We start from the raw sequence: 20,549 nt of genomic DNA, 5'->3' as shown, positions 1-20,549 counted from the left end.
CAAGAGAGTGGTGAGGTGCTGGAACAGGCTGCCCAGAAAGGCTGTGGATGCCCCATCCCTGGAGGTGTTCAAGGCCAGGTTGGATGGGGCCCTGGGCAGCCTGGTCTGGTATTAGATGTGGAGGTTGGTGGCCCTGTCTGTGGCAGGGGGTTAGAGCTTGATGATCCCTGGGGTCCCTTCCAACCCAAGCCATTCTATGACTCTATGATCTTCCAGCCTGAGGCAAGAGTCACCTGGCAACACTCTGAGCTGGGAAACGTAGCTAAAAAGATGTCACAGCAAATTCACTGAGGGATGCACACTGAATTGTCTGGAAGTTTCCTCGTGGGAAGGGTTGGAATCATAAGCAGAAATGGATAATGTGGGATAACTTGGTGCCTGCTTGGTTAAAAGCAATTCAGATCTATTCTCACAACCAAGACCACCCTGCACGCTGCAGGTGGAACGTTGTCCATAGAGACATTACACTGTCATCCGGGAGAAAACTTCCACCAAATAATTCCATTCACTGACACTGCACATGTCAATTCATTAATGATATTCCCTTCATATGAAGATGCAACATCCCTTTGGGTGTCACAGAACTGAAGCTCTTCTGCTGGCTGGGCCATAAATATCCAAACAAACAAAGCAAAACAAAACAAAAACCAACCAAACAAAAACAAACAAAAAACAAAACACCCAACATCTCCGTTGTTGTTTCTTCTCTCAGTATTACTACAGGCGTAGAAAGAAATCTTACTGCAGCTACATTCACCTGCATGGACAAATGTTCTGTAAAATCTTCAAGCTCACAACCACAACATCCATCTTTAGTGCTCTTCTTTCAACTTTTCTTGTCATAAATGTTTGCTTAATTCACCCCTTTCAAACGTCTATACTTTTCAAGCAGTGTAAATCTTGACCATTACTTCTATGTTATCAACAGTTTCCAAGCCTATGGAGGAAGGCTCCAAGGCATTCTACAGCTTTGACTGGTAATGACCAAATTAAAAGTCTTCATATCCACAGGCTTCACACAATTTCACTGCCTGTAACCTTGAAAATACAAAGTAGTGGGTTATTCTCACTGGGACAATCTTACTGTCTAGGTCAGCTCATTACCTAAATGGAGTTTTAACCTGTGTCCATTATTTCCTTAAGCCAGTGACAGTAAATTCAGATAATACTTTGCTTCTTGGCAGCTCAGTCTGAATATGCACGTAGGATACATAATATTTATGGCTATTATTCTTCACAGCACTATTTTCATTGAAGATCACTCAATCTAATCTTAACAGATAAAATGAAGAACATCCTTAATATCACAAGGCTGAAATACTGAAAACACAACGAAGAAATCTTCCTTCAGAGTGATGCTCCCCTCATGGTCCTGCACACGGGCTGTTGTGCTTTGTTGACACTTTGGCTCAGCTCAGCTCACATCTGGGTCTTGTGGGCGGGGGGTGAGCGAAGGGCTGTATTGGGTTACCCATAACATTACAGCCTGCAAAAATCTGTGTGGGAGATTCTGATTTTCCATTAACTTATTTCATGTCAGATCACTTCCCCCCAGAAGAAACCACGGACAAACATCAAAGTCATTATTTACAGAGCTAGTAATTTGCTTATAATTATTATTATTATAGTAATCTGGACAGGTGATATTTCAAAGCCTCTGAAGTGAATCCATTTTTTTTTTATATATACAAATGAATCTTCTCTCTTTCTTCTTCCTCTGAATAATTAAAGTACTTACCCGGCCCTAATCACACTGTGTTAGTTAGGATGGAAAGAACTACATTCTACATAGGACTGAGGAGTAAAACAGAACTGTCATTGCATTTTAATTTATTCCCAGGAAGATGAATTTGTGACAGTATGACAGTTTGTCAGCAGGTTTTCCCTCGCTGCAGAACGAGCCTTCATACTTCCACTTGGGTTTCGCTCAGTGCTGCTGAATCTCTGTGTGCAGATATGGTGTACATCCTGTGGGAAGGAGAAAGCACAAGCATGTTGCTCGAAACAAGCTAACAATTGAGTTCCTAATTCTGGGAAGGTATTTTTTTAGAACATTTCTTCACCCCACAAGCCTGGGAAAGACAGCTTGTGCTCAGCACAAGGGACTTAATTCAACTTACTTTCCTCTTTGCAGTGACATTTAAGGCTGCTTCAGGTTTGTCTCCCTTTTGCCCAAAGCTGCAAAGGGTTATTGGATAAACTATGAGTTTGGCATCTCAATTAAACAACACACATAAACCCTAAATCTTCTGCAGGTGAGATAAATCTGAGCCTCTGATCATAAAACCATCTGCTAAGGGACACTGTGAAAGATATCAACTAGTTTTGTGGACAATACATTAAAAGAATACTGGTACTGGCAAGGGAACAAGATGAATGATGACACAGGCCTTCGTGCCTCTCATACATACAAACTCATATTTTCCTGGAATTATACGTATCCCCAGTCTCTTGACTCTGGTAGAGCATCTGTAGCCTCTATGCCAGCCCTGCTGTCAGACTGATTTACAGCATTATCTTCTTGTTGTTCTGACTTGAAAGATAAGCCAGAACTAGAAGCATTTTTTCCTCCATGGACAGTCAGGGGCTCCATGAACTCCACTGGTGGTCAGTACAGACTGCCACAAAGCTACAAAGCTGGAAATAGAACCAAGGCCTTTTTGGTTGGTTGGTTGGTTTGTAAGTAAAGAAAAGGAACCAGAAGAGAAAGACCTTGCATAAGTCACGGTCAGAAAGAAAGGTCACGCTCAAAAACAAAAACAGAGATTTGAAGAGCCATGGCTCTTGGCAGATCTTATGTTCAGTAAATTTTTGGAACGCTGTAGTGAAACACATCTGATATCTCAACGAAGAAATAAATTACCTCGATTCCTTCAGAGAGTTCTTCTTCTGCAGTGCCTTCATCCCACCTGACCGGCAGCAGGCAAATTTGCAATCAATGACCTGGTAAATAATTGGGTTGTACATGGCCGCCGACTTGGCCAGTAGAGTTGGTACCACCGAAAACTGAATGGGAACAGAATCAGGCTGTCCAAAGGCTGACCACACAGAGACCACAGCGTACGGGATCCAGGCAATGAGGAATCCGGCACAGATCAACATTGCCACCTTGTGAGAGGAAGGGGGAAAGGAGTTAACCTGGCAGAGTTGTCCTTACTGACAGAACAGCGTGCAGCTCAGCAAAACGCAAAGGAACATCTAACGGAACGGAAAAGAAAAATTACAACTTGCTTGAGATAAATTCACAGTCTGAAAAAAGCGTGGCACCTTCTCACTGTATTCCATTTCCCTGGATACAAATGTGGATTCTAAGCATTTAACTCTGCTTAAATGAATTACCAGACATTGGCAATAGTCTGAGGAAGTGGAAAATCACAGGTCACCCCCCTATCACTTTCCCACACAGACTGTTGCCTTCTTCACTGCAAATAAAAATCATTGTAAAAAAGAAAGAATCATCGAATATCCTGAGTTAGAAGGGACCCACAATCAGAGCAGGGCTTCTTCCTTTCCTGTAGACTGTGCTGATGTCCCACAGAGAAGGAGCCAAAACCCAATGGGAGCGGTAACCCTCCATGAGGATGGGCGTTCATAAGAGGAGGACAGAGAAGAGTTTTGCCAAACCAGGTTCCTCTGCCTGCACCCATGTGGGGGTCAATGGCCCATCTTCTGCTGGAAAAAATGCCTGACATTTGGAGTCCTTTCCAAACAAAAAAGTGAACGTTAAGTCATTCAAGAAGACATGAGATGTCAAGTCACCGGGATTACCCATCTCAGCAGATAAACCAAATAGTGTATTCAATTGCACCAACCAGAACTGAAACAAGTGGAAATTTAGTTGACAGTGAGAACACTGGTACAACATTCAGTTTTCTTCTTCCTGACGCATAACATGAATTTCATAGTCCATGAGACTTTGTAGCAAATTCCTACTGAATTTTTGAGTTGCATTCCTGGAAAATGAGAATGGGTGCTCCTTGTAACAAGAGGAAATGTAGCCACGGGAATATTTCATATAAACATTAAAGAAAAACTCTTTTGGCCAAAATTTGGGATATATTGACTTTCTCTGAACCAATCTATCTCCACTGAGTCACAGCCTGATATATGCAGACCTCCTATTTATTTCCATGGAAACTAGATTGGATACAAAGAGCACAATAACACTGTTTGACAGAGCACAATCTCAGCTACAAAATACCATTTTTCAACATAGTCACCACCATGAGCTGTGTGTTTTCACCAGTGATGACCAAGAGCGTGCATGCCATGCTTGTAAAAATCTGCACCAGCAGAGCTGACCCCTTGTTTTGCAGCTGCTGTGACAGCATCATTGCTAGGGAAATGTTGCCCATGCAATCCAACTTTCGCTGTGCTCACACCCACTGGTTGCTCTCTGTAAACATTCAAAAGTGTCAGGAAATGTCAGTGGGTGCCATTCTTTCCTCACGGAGGAATTCAGTGGCAGCTCTTTCTTTCCATCCCCGCTCCCATGTCAGATGCCATTCTGTCAGCCTGCCCTCTGCTGCCATCCCTCACACGGCAACAACATGGAACAGGACGTTGGTGGGAAGGTTCAGCCCCTGCTGCCATCCCACCAACATCTGCTTCTGACACTGTGGGTTGACATCATAAAATAAGAGGCATTACTTCCGCAGCACCCCTTGTAGCTTCAAATGCCATCATGCAATACTACATCCTGAATGTGTGCCATTATATCGCTGCCATTGGCCGACTGTTCCTCAATACCCAGTCTGAGCAGAACAAGTGCATTCATTTGAGACGATAAACTGCAGGATTGCAATGCAAATGTCATCAGAAAACACATTATATATATATATATAGCAAAAAACTTTTGTAGAGCCTTTTGTTCTACATCTGAATAGAAATATTATTGGCAGGGAAGTTTCATTATTTTATGCTCTTTTGCTGTCCACCACTGTCGACATAGTGCTTGTGAGCCAAGGATCTCAAACACTGCCTCTTTTAGAAACCAGGCAGTGGGGTTAGGTGAGTTATGATGGAGATTCACATTCCATATTTATATATATGCCAACTGTACTGTAGCTCCAAGATAACGTTCCCCACTGTATATCCACAATAGAGGGGAAAATTGCTACAATTACCACACCTTGAAGCTTTACGAGACTCCTGCAACATGGGGAAGAGAGCCAAACCCGATGCACTAAATCAGCAGCTCCCACCGTTCTTCAGAGGAAAGATGCTGAATAACTGAAAAATTGCACGGCAGCAAAGTGACCATTTTTAAACACAGCTCACAAATGCAGCTTTACCGACTATGTTGACAGCACTGAAGTTACTGCTAGTTCAGGTATGGTCTGATATGATGTCACTAATTGCTGTATATGTAAAATGCATCTCATTTCAACCTCTTAAAAATGTAATGAATGTTGGATCAGCCAAGTAAAGGATGCTGCTCGTCTCCTTCCTGGCCTGGCTTGCAGGTGATGGTGAATTTTTACAACTAAGAGGTCTGGTTTGGTTTGGCACAAGCAGTTATGTTGAGACAGCACTATAGCCACCATCAGCACAGATCCTGATTGTCACCACTGTGAAGCAGAAAACAGATGAAACTGGAAAGAAAAAATAGGATGTAGTCTGCTATGGCAAACAGATTTTATCAGTTGCATAGATATTAATCAGTGGGTGAACCCAAGTGATAAATTATCATCACAACAACAATGGAAATATCATGGGAATGATTTGGTTTGTGTCTTCATTTAAAAAAGGGAACATAAATTGTATGAAAGTTTTATTTCCCCAATACAATAATCTGCTTTTCACCTGTTTTCCTTTTATAATTCCTGAGCACCTCTAATGCCTTAAAATAGCTCCTCACTACAGCTTCTGAAAGCAAAGGAAGTTCTGTGCTGGGGAACAGAGAGATGACATGGCTTGTGCAAGGTCACACAGGGAAGGCAGGCAGAGCTTCCAAACAAAGCATGATCACAGGGACTCCAAATTTCAGAGTCACCTCACAGTGGTTCAGGTTGGAAAGCCTCTCTGCAGGTCTTTTGGTTGAACTTGAGTGCCCTAACTGTTAAATTATGGTTAAATTATGTCTCAATTCTTGCTTTTTCCCATCTTGACAAAGATATGTGAGAAAGCTAGACCATCACTTTCAGATCATACCATCACTCAGCACAGGAAAGCACTTTGCTGAAGTTCTTCAATCCCATTCGTATGATACAACAAAGTAAATGAAGCTAAAACTTCCCACTTACCTTGGTCAGCTTCATTTCAAGTATGTGGCTGTTCTGGATCCTGGTGTCGTAGTGAGCAACCTCTTTGGTGGATGACTTGACTTTTAAAATGATTTTAACATAGGAAAACACAATCACTGCAGTTGGAAACAGGAGGCAAAAGAAAAGAATGCTCAGAATAAAAGCCTGCCCAGCCACCGAAGCCTGTGCCAGCCACCAGTCCAGAGTGCACGAGGTCCCAAACGGCTCCGGAGCATAGCTTCCCACACCAGCAAAAGGCACAGTAGCCCAGAACGTTGCATAGGCCCAGATTAGTGCCAGGCAGATAAAAGCATGGTGTCTCTTAAGCCAGGTACCTGGAAGAAAATTCAAGGGTTACAACTGCAGTTCCACATGTATTTGGCACAATTAAATCTGCCATTCTACATGTAAAGAAAGAGCTTACTTGGCTGTTTGTCAGCAGCCTCAGTAGGGTTCATTTCACTTCCTTCTACAGTGGACCCCAAAGCTAACCACCCCAGTCCAGCTTTGTACCTCATGGAGAGATGCGTGCCTGTAGGGAGGGCATGATTTCAGGTCTCTGCTTGGAGCTGCGATGATTTACAGCCTACAAGAGTCTGTACAGAAGCAATCCGAACGGCTAGCTCAGCAATGATCGAGGGAATTCCCCTTATTTTGGGGGGGGGAGTTAGTTCCTCCCAGTGCAAGAAAAACATCTTTCCCAGGCAATGACAATGTTCTTTAACTGAAAAGAATGAAGCATACAAGACTTCATATCTGAGAGATACATAATGTTGATGGATACGTCAACAACAGCTTTCATTGCTAAATTCATTTCCTCCTTTCAAGATCCATCTCCATACTAGAGAGATATCACATTTATTATGACCTATTTCACATCCAAATCTTTTAGATGTTTTAAATAGCCTGCCAAATATCTTACAGGAATGTAGGCATCTAATGAGGAATACTTTTGTGTACCAGGTCACAAGAACTTTTTATATGTGCAAAACTTGAATCTGTTGACGTCAGTGGTCCTTGGTAGACCAAGTGATTTATCTATGAATGGTTACTAAAACTAGTGGCTTAAGCAGACAGCAAGGGCACAAAACCAAAGAGGGTATGTCCAGCAATACAGATTTAGCAGGGATTACTTGGGTCGTGCAAACATACTTCTTTTATATATGCATTCCTCTCTATATTTAACAGCTGCGTTTTGGAGAGCTTAAGTATGATTTCAGGATAGGAACCTTGGATGACAATGACGGGATAAAAAGCTTAAGATGCTTAACTTATCCAAGGAGAGGTTAAGAGCACAGCTTCAGCGGTTGTGAAGGGCTTCTGCCTTCCAGCAAATGAAGTGTAACAAGATCCAACAGCCTACTCAAGTAAGAACTAGACATTTCTTCTACCATCAGTATGACCTGCTCAGATACACTTGACGTCTTAAACAGAAGACTAGCTACCTTCATGGTAACAGTCTAGTCCATCAGAAATTTTGCTTCTCAGAAATATTTGAGAAAATTTGTAGAATGATGGAATACACTATTGGAGAATCATTGAGTCCAACTCCTGGCTCCACAGAGGACAACCTAAGAGTTAAATCATGCATTACGGTTCAAGACCATGATCAGTTCCCTGAGGACCCTGAGCCAGGGCCTGACCGTCCTCTCAGTGCAGAAAGTTTTCCTAATTTTAAGTAGAATATTGGCAGAGATAACCAAAGCAGTTGTTTTGGTCAGGTAAATCCCTAACTCCCTCACTGAATTGTATTTTCTTTTTTGTTTGGGGTTTTGTGCTGTTTATTTTTTTTTTCTCCTTTTATTTCACTATGTACATGCAGGAAATAATTTATAATTGTTTTGTTTCCTTGCCCTGATCACTTTAGGTCTTCTTGGGCAGGAGGAGGAGAGGAGGCAGGATGACAGCATCCCTCAGCACAGTTTATCTTCCTTACCATAAGCCAGGTGACAGATTTTTAGGTATCTATCCAGACTGACAGCTGTCATGGTAATAAGGCTCCCACAGCCAAAGAAGAAGCCGGCCCATCCGTACCAGCGGCAGCCCATCCATCCGAAGACCCAGCGGTGACAAAAGAAGGAAATGATACTGAAGGGTTTTCCTACAACTTCCAACAGAGAAAAGACTGTCAGTGGGCCGATAAAACCCGTCACTGATAAAACCATCCCTTTTCAGAAGAGCAAACGCTCCCCTTTGCATGAAGAAAACACCAATAGACATGCTCTGCAGCGTGGATGTGATTGATCCACAGGACTAAGCCAAAGACAGCTGTAGCTAAATCTCACAGCATCTGCACTGTGGTAGGATTATCCAAACCTGGAGTGTGTGCTGGAAACAGGTGCTTCCCTGCAGACCACACGAACAAGAAGCCAACTCGTACTCCGGTACTAAGCACGCACAAATTCATCCCTCTAGAAAAACTTCACAGCCTGGTTTAAGTCCGCTTGCAAACACAAACGTGTGGATCCACATGTGGAACAGGCACAAATCTAGTTAAACTACATCCTTATAATTAACTGAGCGTCTTCAAACATAGGAGAAATAAATTTGCCTTACAAAGAGGACTTTGCAAGCATACCAAGGCCCAATATTAGAATCTATGCTGTAGTAAAGTGTTAGGTAGGAAAGGCATGTGCTGCTATGGCAGAGCATGGACCTGAGCTGCAGAATGGCTTCGGCACCTGCTCATACTATTATGTCCCAGGGGACTCTCAGCAAGTCATCTGCATGCAGATACTCAAAAGTTTTAAGCATCCCCAACCAGCAGGTAAACCCCTAGGTGTTCTGGAGATTCTTGTGGTTCCCTAGTTTGGTTCTCCATTTATAGAAGTGGATGGTGTGCTGTGAAAGAACTCAAGTTAGGTCACATGTTGTTCCATTCTTGCCTTAAAACAGACTGACATTATTCACACTCTTTGTAAATGTCAGGAGAATGGGCAATCTTGAAAGTTGTGATTTTCTAGTTGGAAATCTCCTCCTTCTGATTTTATTTTTTCTCAAACTGGACGTACAATACAATCAGCTTTAATGGAACAGAAAACGCAAACATTTACAACCTAGGAACATCAGCATGTTTTCAGGATCCTGAACTTCTGCTTACCAGACTGACCTGAAATGCTCGAAAGCCTGAACCATTCAACTGCAATGTTCAAACAACATTAAATATTCAGCTCCACCTCCCCATGTATATTCCTGCTCAGGAGTTACCCTGGTGCCTGCAGGGGTTTACAGCATCTCCAGCCACCCTGGGCTGCTGCCCTGGCTGTGATGCCATGGCAGCTTTGGTAACGGACCTGTGAAGCAGGTAAGCATGGTCCTGCAAACTCTAATTCCTGCATCGTAACTTACTCATAGAAATAAGTTAATAGAAATAACTTAATAGAATTTCACAGAAGTGATCTGAAGTACAATATTTCCCAAAATATTAAATTTCAAACTGATGTGAAATAAAATACTTCATTCTCATTCTCAACAAGAAATTGAAACATTTCTACCAAAAGACAAATCTCGCTGAGAAGGGCTCTTGCTCCATTTTCTACGCCAGGAAGATCAGTACTGAAAACCCCCCAAAATGAGGGGTATTATGAAACAACACATTCTGGGCATCTGTTCCTGGAGCTGAAGCCTGTGAGGAAAGCTCTATCTCAGCGTGAAGGCTGTGCTTAGGTCAAATAAATGCATTTTTCTTCAAGCAGAAGAAATACTTTAATTTTTCAAGCAAAAGCTGACCCCAGTGATTAAGCTTTCAAGAAAAACATGAAATACTGCAAGAGCTGGGATATGTGCTGAGAGTAAGCAACTTTCCTCACGTAAGCCACTGTCAGCTTTAAAGGGCATCACGTTTATTTGCACACAATGACATTTCTCTCCAGCAGACAGCACTGGGCGCTTGCTGTTAGCGCACGACGAGCCTGGTGCAGCCTTGAACGAGGAGCTGGTGCCACCCGGTGGCAATCTGCAGGAAGCAGGGCTATTGCAGACCCCAGCTCTTCAACTAAGCGCCCAGGTAAGCCAATGAAGTATAACGGCTTTGGAAAATGTCCTATCTCCACTACAATTAGTCCAAAATCAGAGCTCATCACATCTTTTGAGTCAACGCTTTCCATTACCAAAAGAAAAGGAAAGGAGAGAAAGCACGTGTAGCTCTGCCAGTCACTGTTGTTTTCCATTACAGCACTTCAGCAGGCAGAGAAGCTGAGATCCCTGCGGAAATATGGTGACAAAGTTCAGTTGTGTGTTGGGGATACACCTAAGGAGAGAAGAAAGGAGCCCTCATGCTAAGACTCTTGCTTTAATAGTGTTCCCAAATGGGCTGTAGTTTGTGTGCTTGTGATATACCCTTCAGAGGTTTGAAAATACCTTTACATTCCAAATCTATGGCTACAGAAACTTTCCATTTCAGTGGAGCAACTCACACTATTCAGATCTTTGTTCCTTCTCCTCTAGAGTGCTGCAGGATGGAAATAGTGTCTCCATGGTGGTTATGCTAAAGCAAAAACTGGGGTTCATCTTTGTGGTAGCAGAATAAATATATACCAGCAGTTTTCTTCAGCAGAAGGGATGTGTCTCATTCAGATAATCATGCTTGCTGACCACTGAAATGCAGCAGAATTTCTGCAAGCTGTGGGGGTCAGCGGTTTGTTGGATGTGTGCAGTGGCAACAGCAGCAGGCTGCATCTTTGAGGGGCTGGGAGCCATCTCTTTATGTTGTTCTGCACTATTTCAGGTGTTAAGAAAGGACAAAACTGTTCCGGGGGGATGAGGGCAGGAAAAGAGTGCTGGACCAAGGGACAGCAGTACTAGCATATGCAACACATAGGGAACAGATGACTTTGGGAGCATGGGAACGTTCTGCCATTTATATTGCACAGGGGACATTCCACGGTCATAGCTGGGTGGCATCAAGCCTTTATACTCATTGGGTTGTCCACCATCCAAAAAAAACCTTTCCTAGAGCACATCCAGCCCTCTTCCTCTCATTTTCCTGTAACTCTGAGCAGCATAATGAGACTCATGCAAAGAGCCAAAGAAGTGATCTGCAAAGACTCTTGGCTGTCCAGCATTTTGTAAACCCTTCCTGCTCTCATTCCAGAGCATCTGGGTTGCTCATCCCAGGCCATTGGGTTAACATAGCAATCCCTCAAGTTGGCTGATGTTGCTTTTACTCTACAGACTGACACAAAGGCTTATTTTCCTGACACAAAGATAAAAAAGGAGAGTCGCTAGCAAGAAAAGTATTAGCTTGGATAGGCTGATGGCTGCTGACAGGTTCCAGTTCGTTCCCTTCATTCCCACCCCTACTAAGATTTGATTCCCTCTTGTTGCACCCTGCAGCAAGTAAAGGCAATTTTCTTCAGTAGCAGTGCAAACTTATTTTCTGCTTATTGTGCTGGGATACACATGGGAGCTGTCTCTGGAGGCTGCACGAGGGGAATGCGAGCTTTGCCTGACACAGAACTGATAAATCCAACCCTATTTTCTCCTCTGGAGTTTTCACTTCCTTTCATCAAGTTGTGCAGGAATGCTGTTTTCTGTCCTCCCTTCTATTATGCAAATAACAGAGCAGAAGTGTCAGTACCAAAGGCATCTGGGGCTCCCCAGCACTTCCAGAGGACTGCTTCTTGCCGCTGCCAGAAAGAATAGGGGAGTAAAAATGAATATAAATAAGACAGGAAATTACCTGAAATGCCCAGATCACACACCGCTAAATTAACAGTCATTATCTCGGCAGGTCGCAACTTCTTTTTTCGCTTTGAGGACATAAAGAGAACGTACCCGTTTCCCAGAGTTGAAAGAATCCCTAAAATTTCGAAAGAGGAGAAAAGTGATAAAATTGGAGTTTTCCTGAAAAACAGCAATACCCCGTCCTCCTTGTGACATTTCTGGTATTTTCAGCCTTAATCTTTGTTCCCAAGGCTGGACATTTTGCTTTGAAATGCAGCACCTCATCTTCATTGCGTAGCTCATAGAGACACCTACTGCAGCATCTCCCTCCCTCAGTAGGCACTGTCCTCCCCTGGGCAGGGCTCTGCCTTCACCACCCGAGCCTGCACAGGTATTGGCAGAGCACACACCATGAAATCCCACCATTCCTCAGCCCTCATTGACCCGGTTTGTAACACAGCACAAGAGTGAAGCTCAGCTGTCTAATCACAAGGAGCCCGGCTCTGAACAGCCCTGGTTTTATTCTACGCTGTAGTCGGATTTTGAGGTTTTTACTTCAAAATGAATGCAAATTATTTCTATTCATGTAACATACTTTTACAGTAAAAATGGATTTATGTCACAATTAGAAAGGAAAAAAAAATGGGGAAAAAAAAAGACCTTTCTAAAGCACCTGTCACTGTCCTGAATCTTTCCCAACAGACTGGGGGTCCACAGAGAGCTCTTCCTCAAACAGAGCTGGACTCCTACTGCCACCCACACTGTTCGATTTTTTTCCCGGGTAATTAAAAAAATACACATGGGAGTGAAATAGTTTGGGCAAAAGATCACACATTCACCGAGAATGTATCACAGGTTTGGTCAAGACTCCTTTAACTTTGCAAACTGAAGCATTTCAGTCGTCCAATCTGCCTGACCCTAAAGCCCCGCTGAACACCCTGCTAGGATCCCAGCTTTGTCTGCTCACGGTGCAGCTCCTTCCCACGTTGCAGCAGGTGTTGAATCCACTTGCACCTCTCCAGCCCCAGACACAAAGCAATGCCCAACAGCAGCTCCCACCCGCTGGCTTCCCAGCTCTCCCCGCTGCCCCCTCTGTCCATGAGGGTGGTGGAGATGGGCAGGGATCCTCAGGAGGGAAGAATGTTTCTCAGAAGGGATCAGCACAAGAAGAAGGGACACACATTGGCAGCAGAAGGACATGGATGTGTCTGGTCTGAGGCACAAGTCAGGGTAAGAAAGCACAGCCATAGCTTTTGTGGGCATGGCAGTGGACGCTCCTGCTGTTGTCCTACTGCTTACATCGTTTGCAAAGTAAATCTGCAATAGTGCAGAGTTACCACAAGACACAACTATGCCCAGGAGCTGTTTGGGCATGTGGCTCTTGCTTACTTCTTTGGGTACTTAGGAGCTGTGATTAACCATAAAGCTGCCAATTAAAGACATTTTACGACCTCCTCAGACAGAGCTGGTATCCACTGTGAAAAATCTCCACCTGGCAGTGCTCTGTGTCCCAGCAAAGCCAGTGGGGACTCCGAGCTGCTCGAAACCAGCTTCGTAGAGAGGGAAATTCAGGATTATTTCTGTCTGCAGAAAGTATAGGAGCCACCAGGAGATCTTCCTGGGAACAACAATATTTCCTTCCACCTTCTGTTATTTCTGCAGGTCTAGGATATTACAAAACATAGCCATCCACCTAAACATGAATGGGTAACGAACACAAGTTTGCACAACGGGAGGTGGTGGTGGTGGTGTCCGCTGGGTGAGAAGCTAAACCAGGCTTGGAAGATACAACCACACGTGAAGCACCAGCCAAACAAAGCCTTGCTGTGCTTATGGGAAGCAAAAAACCACTGCTCCCAACTATGCACAAGTAGAGAAGGAAGACTTAGTGTTGCTTCTTCCACCGCCTTTTCAAGTTTTTTCTCTCAGAGGCTGAGCTCTGAGGTGTAATTCTGTAATGACACAAAGCATAACACTCCTTCCCATAACCCCCTGTGGCAACGCTCTACTTCTCTCAGCCTCTGGCAAAATCACATCCACTGTTGTATCACACACGGGGTCTGGAAAACATGAGACCTAATGCCACAGCTAAAGTGCCTGAGGCCACGGCTGCCCAGCATCGGGCACTGATTGCTTGCAGTTATTACCATGGTTATTAAATGGGCTGATATCTGTGCAAACCCAAGGAAGATGCAAATATAGTATTTGGATCCATATATGAAAAAGGTACTTGGCTCAAATGAAAACTGCTGCTGGGGTTTGTAAGGACCATAAGGATAAAGTAACTATGCAAGTAAAATGAAAACAAACAAAAACCAAAAAAAACATAAATAAAAGTTAAATCTGTAGCAGAAAGTAGAATATTATGTCTAAAGCAGAGCTACACATGGATCCAACAGAGAAGCTGCACGTTCATCAGCCCTTCTTAACTACGAATTCAGCCTCATGGTTGGGATTTGTTTTTTCACAGGAAATATGATTTCTGTTCTTCGCCTTTGAAAGATGTTTCACACCTGGCAGGAGTACTTCTTTGGAACCAGATAAATCTGCCCTAAATGCAGCCCCTATAAACAGGCACCACGATGTGCTTTGGAAGGATTCATTCCAGCTCCCCAGACATACTTCCTGGAATTAAAAGCCAGTTTGCTCAACCAAGCAAATAAAGACTCAAGGGGGGTTGTTTTAGACAGCTCAGTGAAAACAGCTGTTTGTACAGCAGCCATAATGAAATAATATATGCTGTATATGTATTTTTATGGGAGGGTATAAAAACTTAGGGTACATACAAATTGGTACATGAATACTGAAAATAGCACAGTGTCACTGAGGGGAGATAGAGCCTCACTCGTCAGCTCTATAGCTCTGAATCCCTTCTTCAATTAAGACATAAGCAGAAGGCTGGTGAGAAACAAGAGTTATTCCAGCCTTTGTGGGACATCAGCAATGGAAAGAAATAGATCCCTCGGGTCAGTGAGAGGAAAGGCAGTAAGAGAGGTGAGCGTGCAAGATAGCAAAGGAGAACCATGAAGGTAGGACTGAGAGGTCTTTGTGCTTTGTGCACAACAAGCAGAGCAAGAGAATGAGCCCAAGAGAAACCAAAAGGAAGGAATATCCTCTGTTCCTCTGCGTCCAGCTGGCTGAGCCCCAGAGCACAGCTTGGTGCAGCATCGTTACACCACCTGGGCTCAGCATTACTGAGAAAATAGGGGTTGAGCTGTGAGAAAACACATCAGCTGTAACAAAAGGAAACCAAAACTGCAGAAAGAAGTGTGAGTGCTGAGACTACAGTTAGAAGCTCAGGTATTTGTGAGCAAAAACATTGGCACAAAAAGATATAACACTGCCCCCAAATAGCACAGCAGATGGCAAACCAGCAAGAACGGGGACCTGCTTGCTCCTAAAATGGAGAGCAGCTCTTCCCAGCCCAAAAACTGCCTGACCTATGAACGTTTAACCTTGAAATCAGTCGAAGCTCTCATCTCTGTGCACCAGCCAATAAATAATTGCATTTATTCTGCTTGCAAAGTCCCTTTGAAAGTGGTGAAAGAGTCCAAAACAAAATGGAGGGGAGGGTCATGGGCAGAAAGTGATGTTCAATGTAATATGAAACGGAGGAGAGCTGCTGCCAGGAGCTGAGCAGGACCTGAGCGAACACAGCTGAGGGTGTTCTTTGATGTGTAGGCACATGAGAGACTTTGAAGCCAGGCAGTAACATCACAGGGAGTGAGGGCAGAACCCTGCTCTGGTCAGAAATGACAGAACTGCAGCTTCTGGCTTCATTCACTGCAAGGATGTGGTGGCATAGCCGTTTTTCAAAGGTGAAATAAAAACTCTTTACCGATTACTGTCAGATAAAACCCAGCTACGATGTCAGCTTCTCTAGACAGCTTTGATGCGAAGGGGTCTTCCTGCTGCAGGTAGTGCGGGAGGTATTCTTCCTGCGAGGAGGAGTTGTGATCTGGTGCCATCCCACTCATGTCCAGCTCAGTGCCTGAGAAAACAAAACAAACAAAGCCAACAGAGCACGCAATAGCACCCATCTGCCACCAGAAGTGGTGAAGATACTCTTCTTCACATGTGAGATGTATCCTCCCATCCTCATTTCTGTTCTACCAGCTCCCGGGGGATTTCAGGATCCGTTTCAAAATTGCATAAAGCATCCTGACATAGTTTGTTTCATGACTTTATTTACCCACAAATGTCACGATTCGTATTGCAATCATCACAGTAACCCATCTGAGCAGTAGCTAGGAAGCAATGTGCTGCAGCATTCAACCCAGGGCACTGGAAGCGCCTTCCCTGAATGTCTGAAGGAGCTTCGTGTTCTCAGCTGAGCAACCCAAGGCTGAGGGTCTAGGAAAACCAAGCAGGGCAATTGTTGGTGTCTGAAAAGATTTGTTGTTCAATGTGTTTAATGCACACTGCACTTGTCTTTATCTATACGCGCTGTTCTCATAATCCCAAGAAGCTGGGAATTATCAGTTAGACAGTCCCAGCAATTTCTTCATATCCTGAGGGGCACTGTGTCAACAGATTGCAGCTGTGCACATTTTACAGTTAAGTGAAGAGACATATCCATACATCTCCTTAGAGTTATTTAGATGGTGCGTTCTAATGCAAACAACTTCACATGGTTTTCGTTATAAACACTGATGGTTATTATGGTTATGAAGAAGCAGCGGTGCTGAGTAACAGACTCACCTATGTAGGCTTGTTTCATTTCCTATTTGACTTATGGGAAAATGGGCTATGGAGGTGAAATGTGCTAAGATCAATACGGGGAATCCTGGTATGGGAAAACTAGAGTCTGGCAGGCATCTCCACCGGTTACCTCTCCAGGACAGCTGCAATGGTGTAAGTCAGGAACTCTACCATGAGATAAAAACGTAACAGTATTTGAAGTCACCCATTCAGGAACTGCTTAGGATGTTCTGTCGCCTCAGTTCTTCTTGTCAGTGGCTGGTGGAGCTAAGAGACAGGAGTGGCACACAAAGCCCTTACCCTTGACTCCCTGGGCTACCTAAGTTTTCAGCTGTGGGACCTGGGACAAGTTACAAAACTCTAAATTCTTCTCCAGCAAATTCTAAACTTGCAGGAAGCCTAAGTTAGAAGAGCCAGCCCTCAGCTACTGCTGGAGGAGAAGAGAGAAGGTGAGAAGGTGGAACTAGCTTAGTGGGGAGCGGGTCAGCTTCTACAGATGCCCTCCTCTTCACTCTGAGCGTAGCAGGAGCCCACAGCAACAAGGCATCTTGCTTTAGGAATCTGAAATGAGCATTGGATATCCATGTTTACACAACTGAATCAAGCTCTGTCTATCCACATTGGGATGAGAAGACTCACCCTCGTGAGTAACTGGAAGTTAGGACATCTTTATCTCTTTTAGATACTTACGAGAGAAACACCACGTTTGGATAAGATGAATCCCATCCTTGGTGTCTAGCTTACAGGGGCTAAAGGTTCAGAAGATCAGTGACACCTTTAATACTAAAAAAAAATTGAGAAATACTTATATGACACCCATTGAAGACAAGGGGAGTATTTAACTTTACTGCAGAACTGAGAGAGATACAAGTGCTGCCTTGAATGCCCAACATTTTGTTTTTTCTAGAGGGGAAATATAGTAGTGCCTTTCCTGAAAAAGACCTATCTGGTCCTGATATCAGATACCGATGCTATCCCCTTACCTTCCACAACTGAGCTCAGAATACTCAGAGATACTCAATATTCCCTTAGAAAAACAAATATAAATAAATAAATGAATAAAATTAAAAGAACCCACAACTGTATGTGTCTTCAGGAGCACTTTTCTCCATTCCCCAGCCATTGAGAATAAGCAGTCCATAGCTTACTGCTGTGCTGAGACAAACATAACTCTAGGAAACAGAACCATCCTACCAATCTTCATCTCCTGCCAGCTGTAACCGCAGGCCTCAGTCTAAATTCCTAGTGGCCTTTAAAAAGACCCTGATACTTTTCTGTTCCCCGGTATGCATGTGAATCATATGGATGGTTGAAGTGATGCAAATGGTAAAGGACATCTGGGACCTGTCAGCACAATTTGAGTTTGATGGAAACAAACATCATTTAAGGGCATGCTCCTTTCCAAACCACTCTTAATCTCCCACTCAGGCCTATATAGGTGGTGAGGGCACTATCATTGCACTTGCAAGCACTCATGAAAAAGTAGCTTTAAAGAGGAATTTGTGACTTCTGTACAAGCTGACCCCAGGCAGAAGCCCAGTCACTGGGGTCTTCCACCTGCCTCTGGAACGAAGTTCTATTCAAGAATCAAATCTCACTTTTAGAGCATAAGAAGTCAGAAGGAGGATGTAATGAATAAGGCAGAGTAATCATTCCTCTTATCATTTCAAGTCAAGGAAAACCACAATCCACATCAGGACTCAGTTCCAATGGAGATTCGGGTAAAAGAACAGTAAGGAGGGATGGGGATAGCTTTTAAACTATCAGGTGAAGTGCAGCAAATGTAGGAGATACACATTTCCCAAGGTGTACCAAGTTTGAACACCTAACCCGATTGTTTTGTCCTATCTTATGTACGTGCTTCTCAAGATACCACAGTGTTACAGTGCCTTATTAAGGTCAAAAAAAACCCTAAAAATCCCACTTCGGTGGGATGTGTGATCCATAGGTGCACCAGCCTCCATTGCTTACAAGTTCCTGTGAACCCCTCAAACAAATCGGGAAGCTACAAATGTGTGAATCGCCAAAACCAGGTTTGAACTACGTCTTCTTCCTCCTGGCTAGGCTATGTGCTGGCAGATGCACACAAAACCTGAATACCCCAGTATAAATTAGTAAGAAAACAGATGCTAAATTGTTTTTAGCTTGCCAAAAATGGATGCATTCGGTTTATGGAGACCAGGCAAAGCGAAAGTGACCGCAGCAGCAAAGCTTTACTGCGACTGCTGGGCAAGGGAGCACAAGGAATGGATTATCTTCAAAGTCATGGATGACATATAAGTGCTGCAGACATTCATGAAAGCAAATGAATTTACCAAGATGTAAATTGTAGAGTGAAACAAAAGATACCCATGGATCCCAGTGCATCTGCAAAGAGAGAATTAGCAGAGCTCCTTTTAAAAGAATTATCGCAGCTGAAGTGATAACATTATCGATTGTGTTAATTAAGAAAATAACTTTCTACCCTCTTGCGATATGTAATAGGTCTAAAAACAATAAAAGTATGAATAATTCTATCAGAATGAGTAAAAGACAAAAGCTAAAAGTAGGCATTAGTACCAGAGGGAACTGTTATCTTCTCAAGGGGGAAAAGGGAATGATCTTTCTCTTTTCTTTGCCTGGTGGTAATTATTTCTCAGATACTCCATAACTAAGTTAGTTAGCGCTCGGCAGCAGCGGGAGCCCAGTTCGTATCATCAAATGTATCTTTATTTGAAACCTCCCTGGTACTTTGCAGAGCACACTGTGCAATACGGCCCATGGCAAGGTCCCCACGGGCACGGCCTTGTCCTCCCACCCTTCCTGGCTGCATCGCTGCCACCAGAGACCTTGGGTCACCAGGTGACAAACAGGGCTGCTCTCTTTAGCTTGATGGTGTCTTTCAAAACTTGTTTCTGATGTGACCCCTCCTTGGCCAGCAGTCTGCCCAGCTGCCACATTTCAGGGTGTACGCACCAGTGAGTATAAAACGTAAAACAACCCCAGAGCACCACCCTTCTTTCTTTCCTTTTCTCTTTCTCCCTAATGCAGCCAGAGACTTCTTTCAGAAAGACAATTCAATCTCAGTGGAGGTCTCAAGTCTGAAGACTCGCACTATGGACTGGGATGTGTCTTCCCTTTAGCAGATACCTTGTTTAACCACCATTGTTCTGGGGTAGACTCCCTCACTCCTGTTGAAGGGGACTCATCGCTTTCAACAGTTATTCCCTAGGTTTAACATTCCAGCTAACATTTCCTACCCTGCAGTCGTGCTCCATCACACCAGAACGCTGCTTTCCTCCGATAATAATCACAAAGCTTTTGGAACATCACCTTTTTGGATGTCGATGTAGGGGAAATACTTTATGACTACCCATCACAGATCTGCCCAACCAACAACATGCAACATCACAGTGCAGCACAGGAAGGGCATGGGTAGGAGGAAAGGCACTCAGGTTTACGTGGCTCCTGCTCAGGCCGAACAGCCCTGCTGGGGGGTGGAACCTCAGCCTTGGATTAAAGCCCCAGAGAGGGCTTCTGCCTTCTGATGGCCTAAAAGTATGCAGGAAGACTTACTGCTGAGCTTTGAAAGAATGCAATTATTATAGAATCGAGGCCATAGTAAATTCACAAGTGATTATGCGGATGTCTGCAGTGATGTTTACAATAGTAAGCAAGAGGTGGGGCTGCCCTGTCCCTGCACACAGCCAAGGCCAGGGGACAGGGCTCTGAGCACTGACGGAGTTGTGCTGTCCCTGTGCATTGCAGGGCTGGCACTGATGGCCTCAGGGCTCCCTTCCTGCTCAAACCATTCTGTGATTCTGTATTTTAACTCACATCATAACGTTCTTGCTGTTCATATTTCCATCCTCACTCACATGTTTTCCCATCTTTTGAAGGAGATTTTTACAGTCCTGAGGGAGCAGACAGACCTAGGGGGTCGGGGCAGCCTGTCGTGCA

At 43.9% G+C, this 20,549-nt stretch overlaps 1 protein-coding gene across 1 annotated transcript; it reads right to left on the bottom strand.

Annotated features, from left to right (window-relative positions):
• On the bottom strand, positions 239 to 15,919 carry OPN5 (opsin 5). Its single transcript, XM_021392139.1, has 6 exons — positions 15,748 to 15,919; positions 11,926 to 12,045; positions 8,182 to 8,352; positions 6,246 to 6,580; positions 2,864 to 3,108; positions 239 to 1,968 (listed from the first exon to the last, which is right to left on the bottom strand). The coding sequence occupies exons 1-6, from the start codon at positions 15,884 to 15,886 to the stop codon at positions 1,905 to 1,907; spliced, it is 1,074 nt and encodes a 357-aa protein (XP_021247814.1). The 5' UTR covers positions 15,887 to 15,919; the 3' UTR covers positions 239 to 1,904.

This window comes from Numida meleagris, chromosome 3 (assembly GCF_002078875.1).
Source record: "Numida meleagris isolate 19003 breed g44 Domestic line chromosome 3, NumMel1.0, whole genome shotgun sequence".
NCBI classification, from domain to species: Eukaryota; Metazoa; Chordata; class Aves; order Galliformes; family Numididae; genus Numida; species Numida meleagris.
The sequence above is the reverse complement of the archived record's forward strand: the minus strand, read 5'-3'. Positions and strand labels throughout refer to the sequence as shown.

Excerpts from the sequence above, each read along its gene's own strand:
- OPN5 (XM_021392139.1), bottom strand. The coding sequence starts at position 15,886 with ATGAGTGGGATGGCACCAGATCACAACTCCTCCTCGCAGGAAGAATAC. Across the intron at positions 12,046-15,747 it reads GTTTTATCTGACAGTAATCG|GGATTCTTTCAACTCTGGGA; the intron begins GTAAAGAGTTTT and ends TCGAAATTTTAG. Across the intron at positions 6,581-8,181 it reads AATCTGTCACCTGGCTTATG|GTACCTGGCTTAAGAGACAC; the intron begins GTAAGGAAGATA and ends ATTTTCTTCCAG.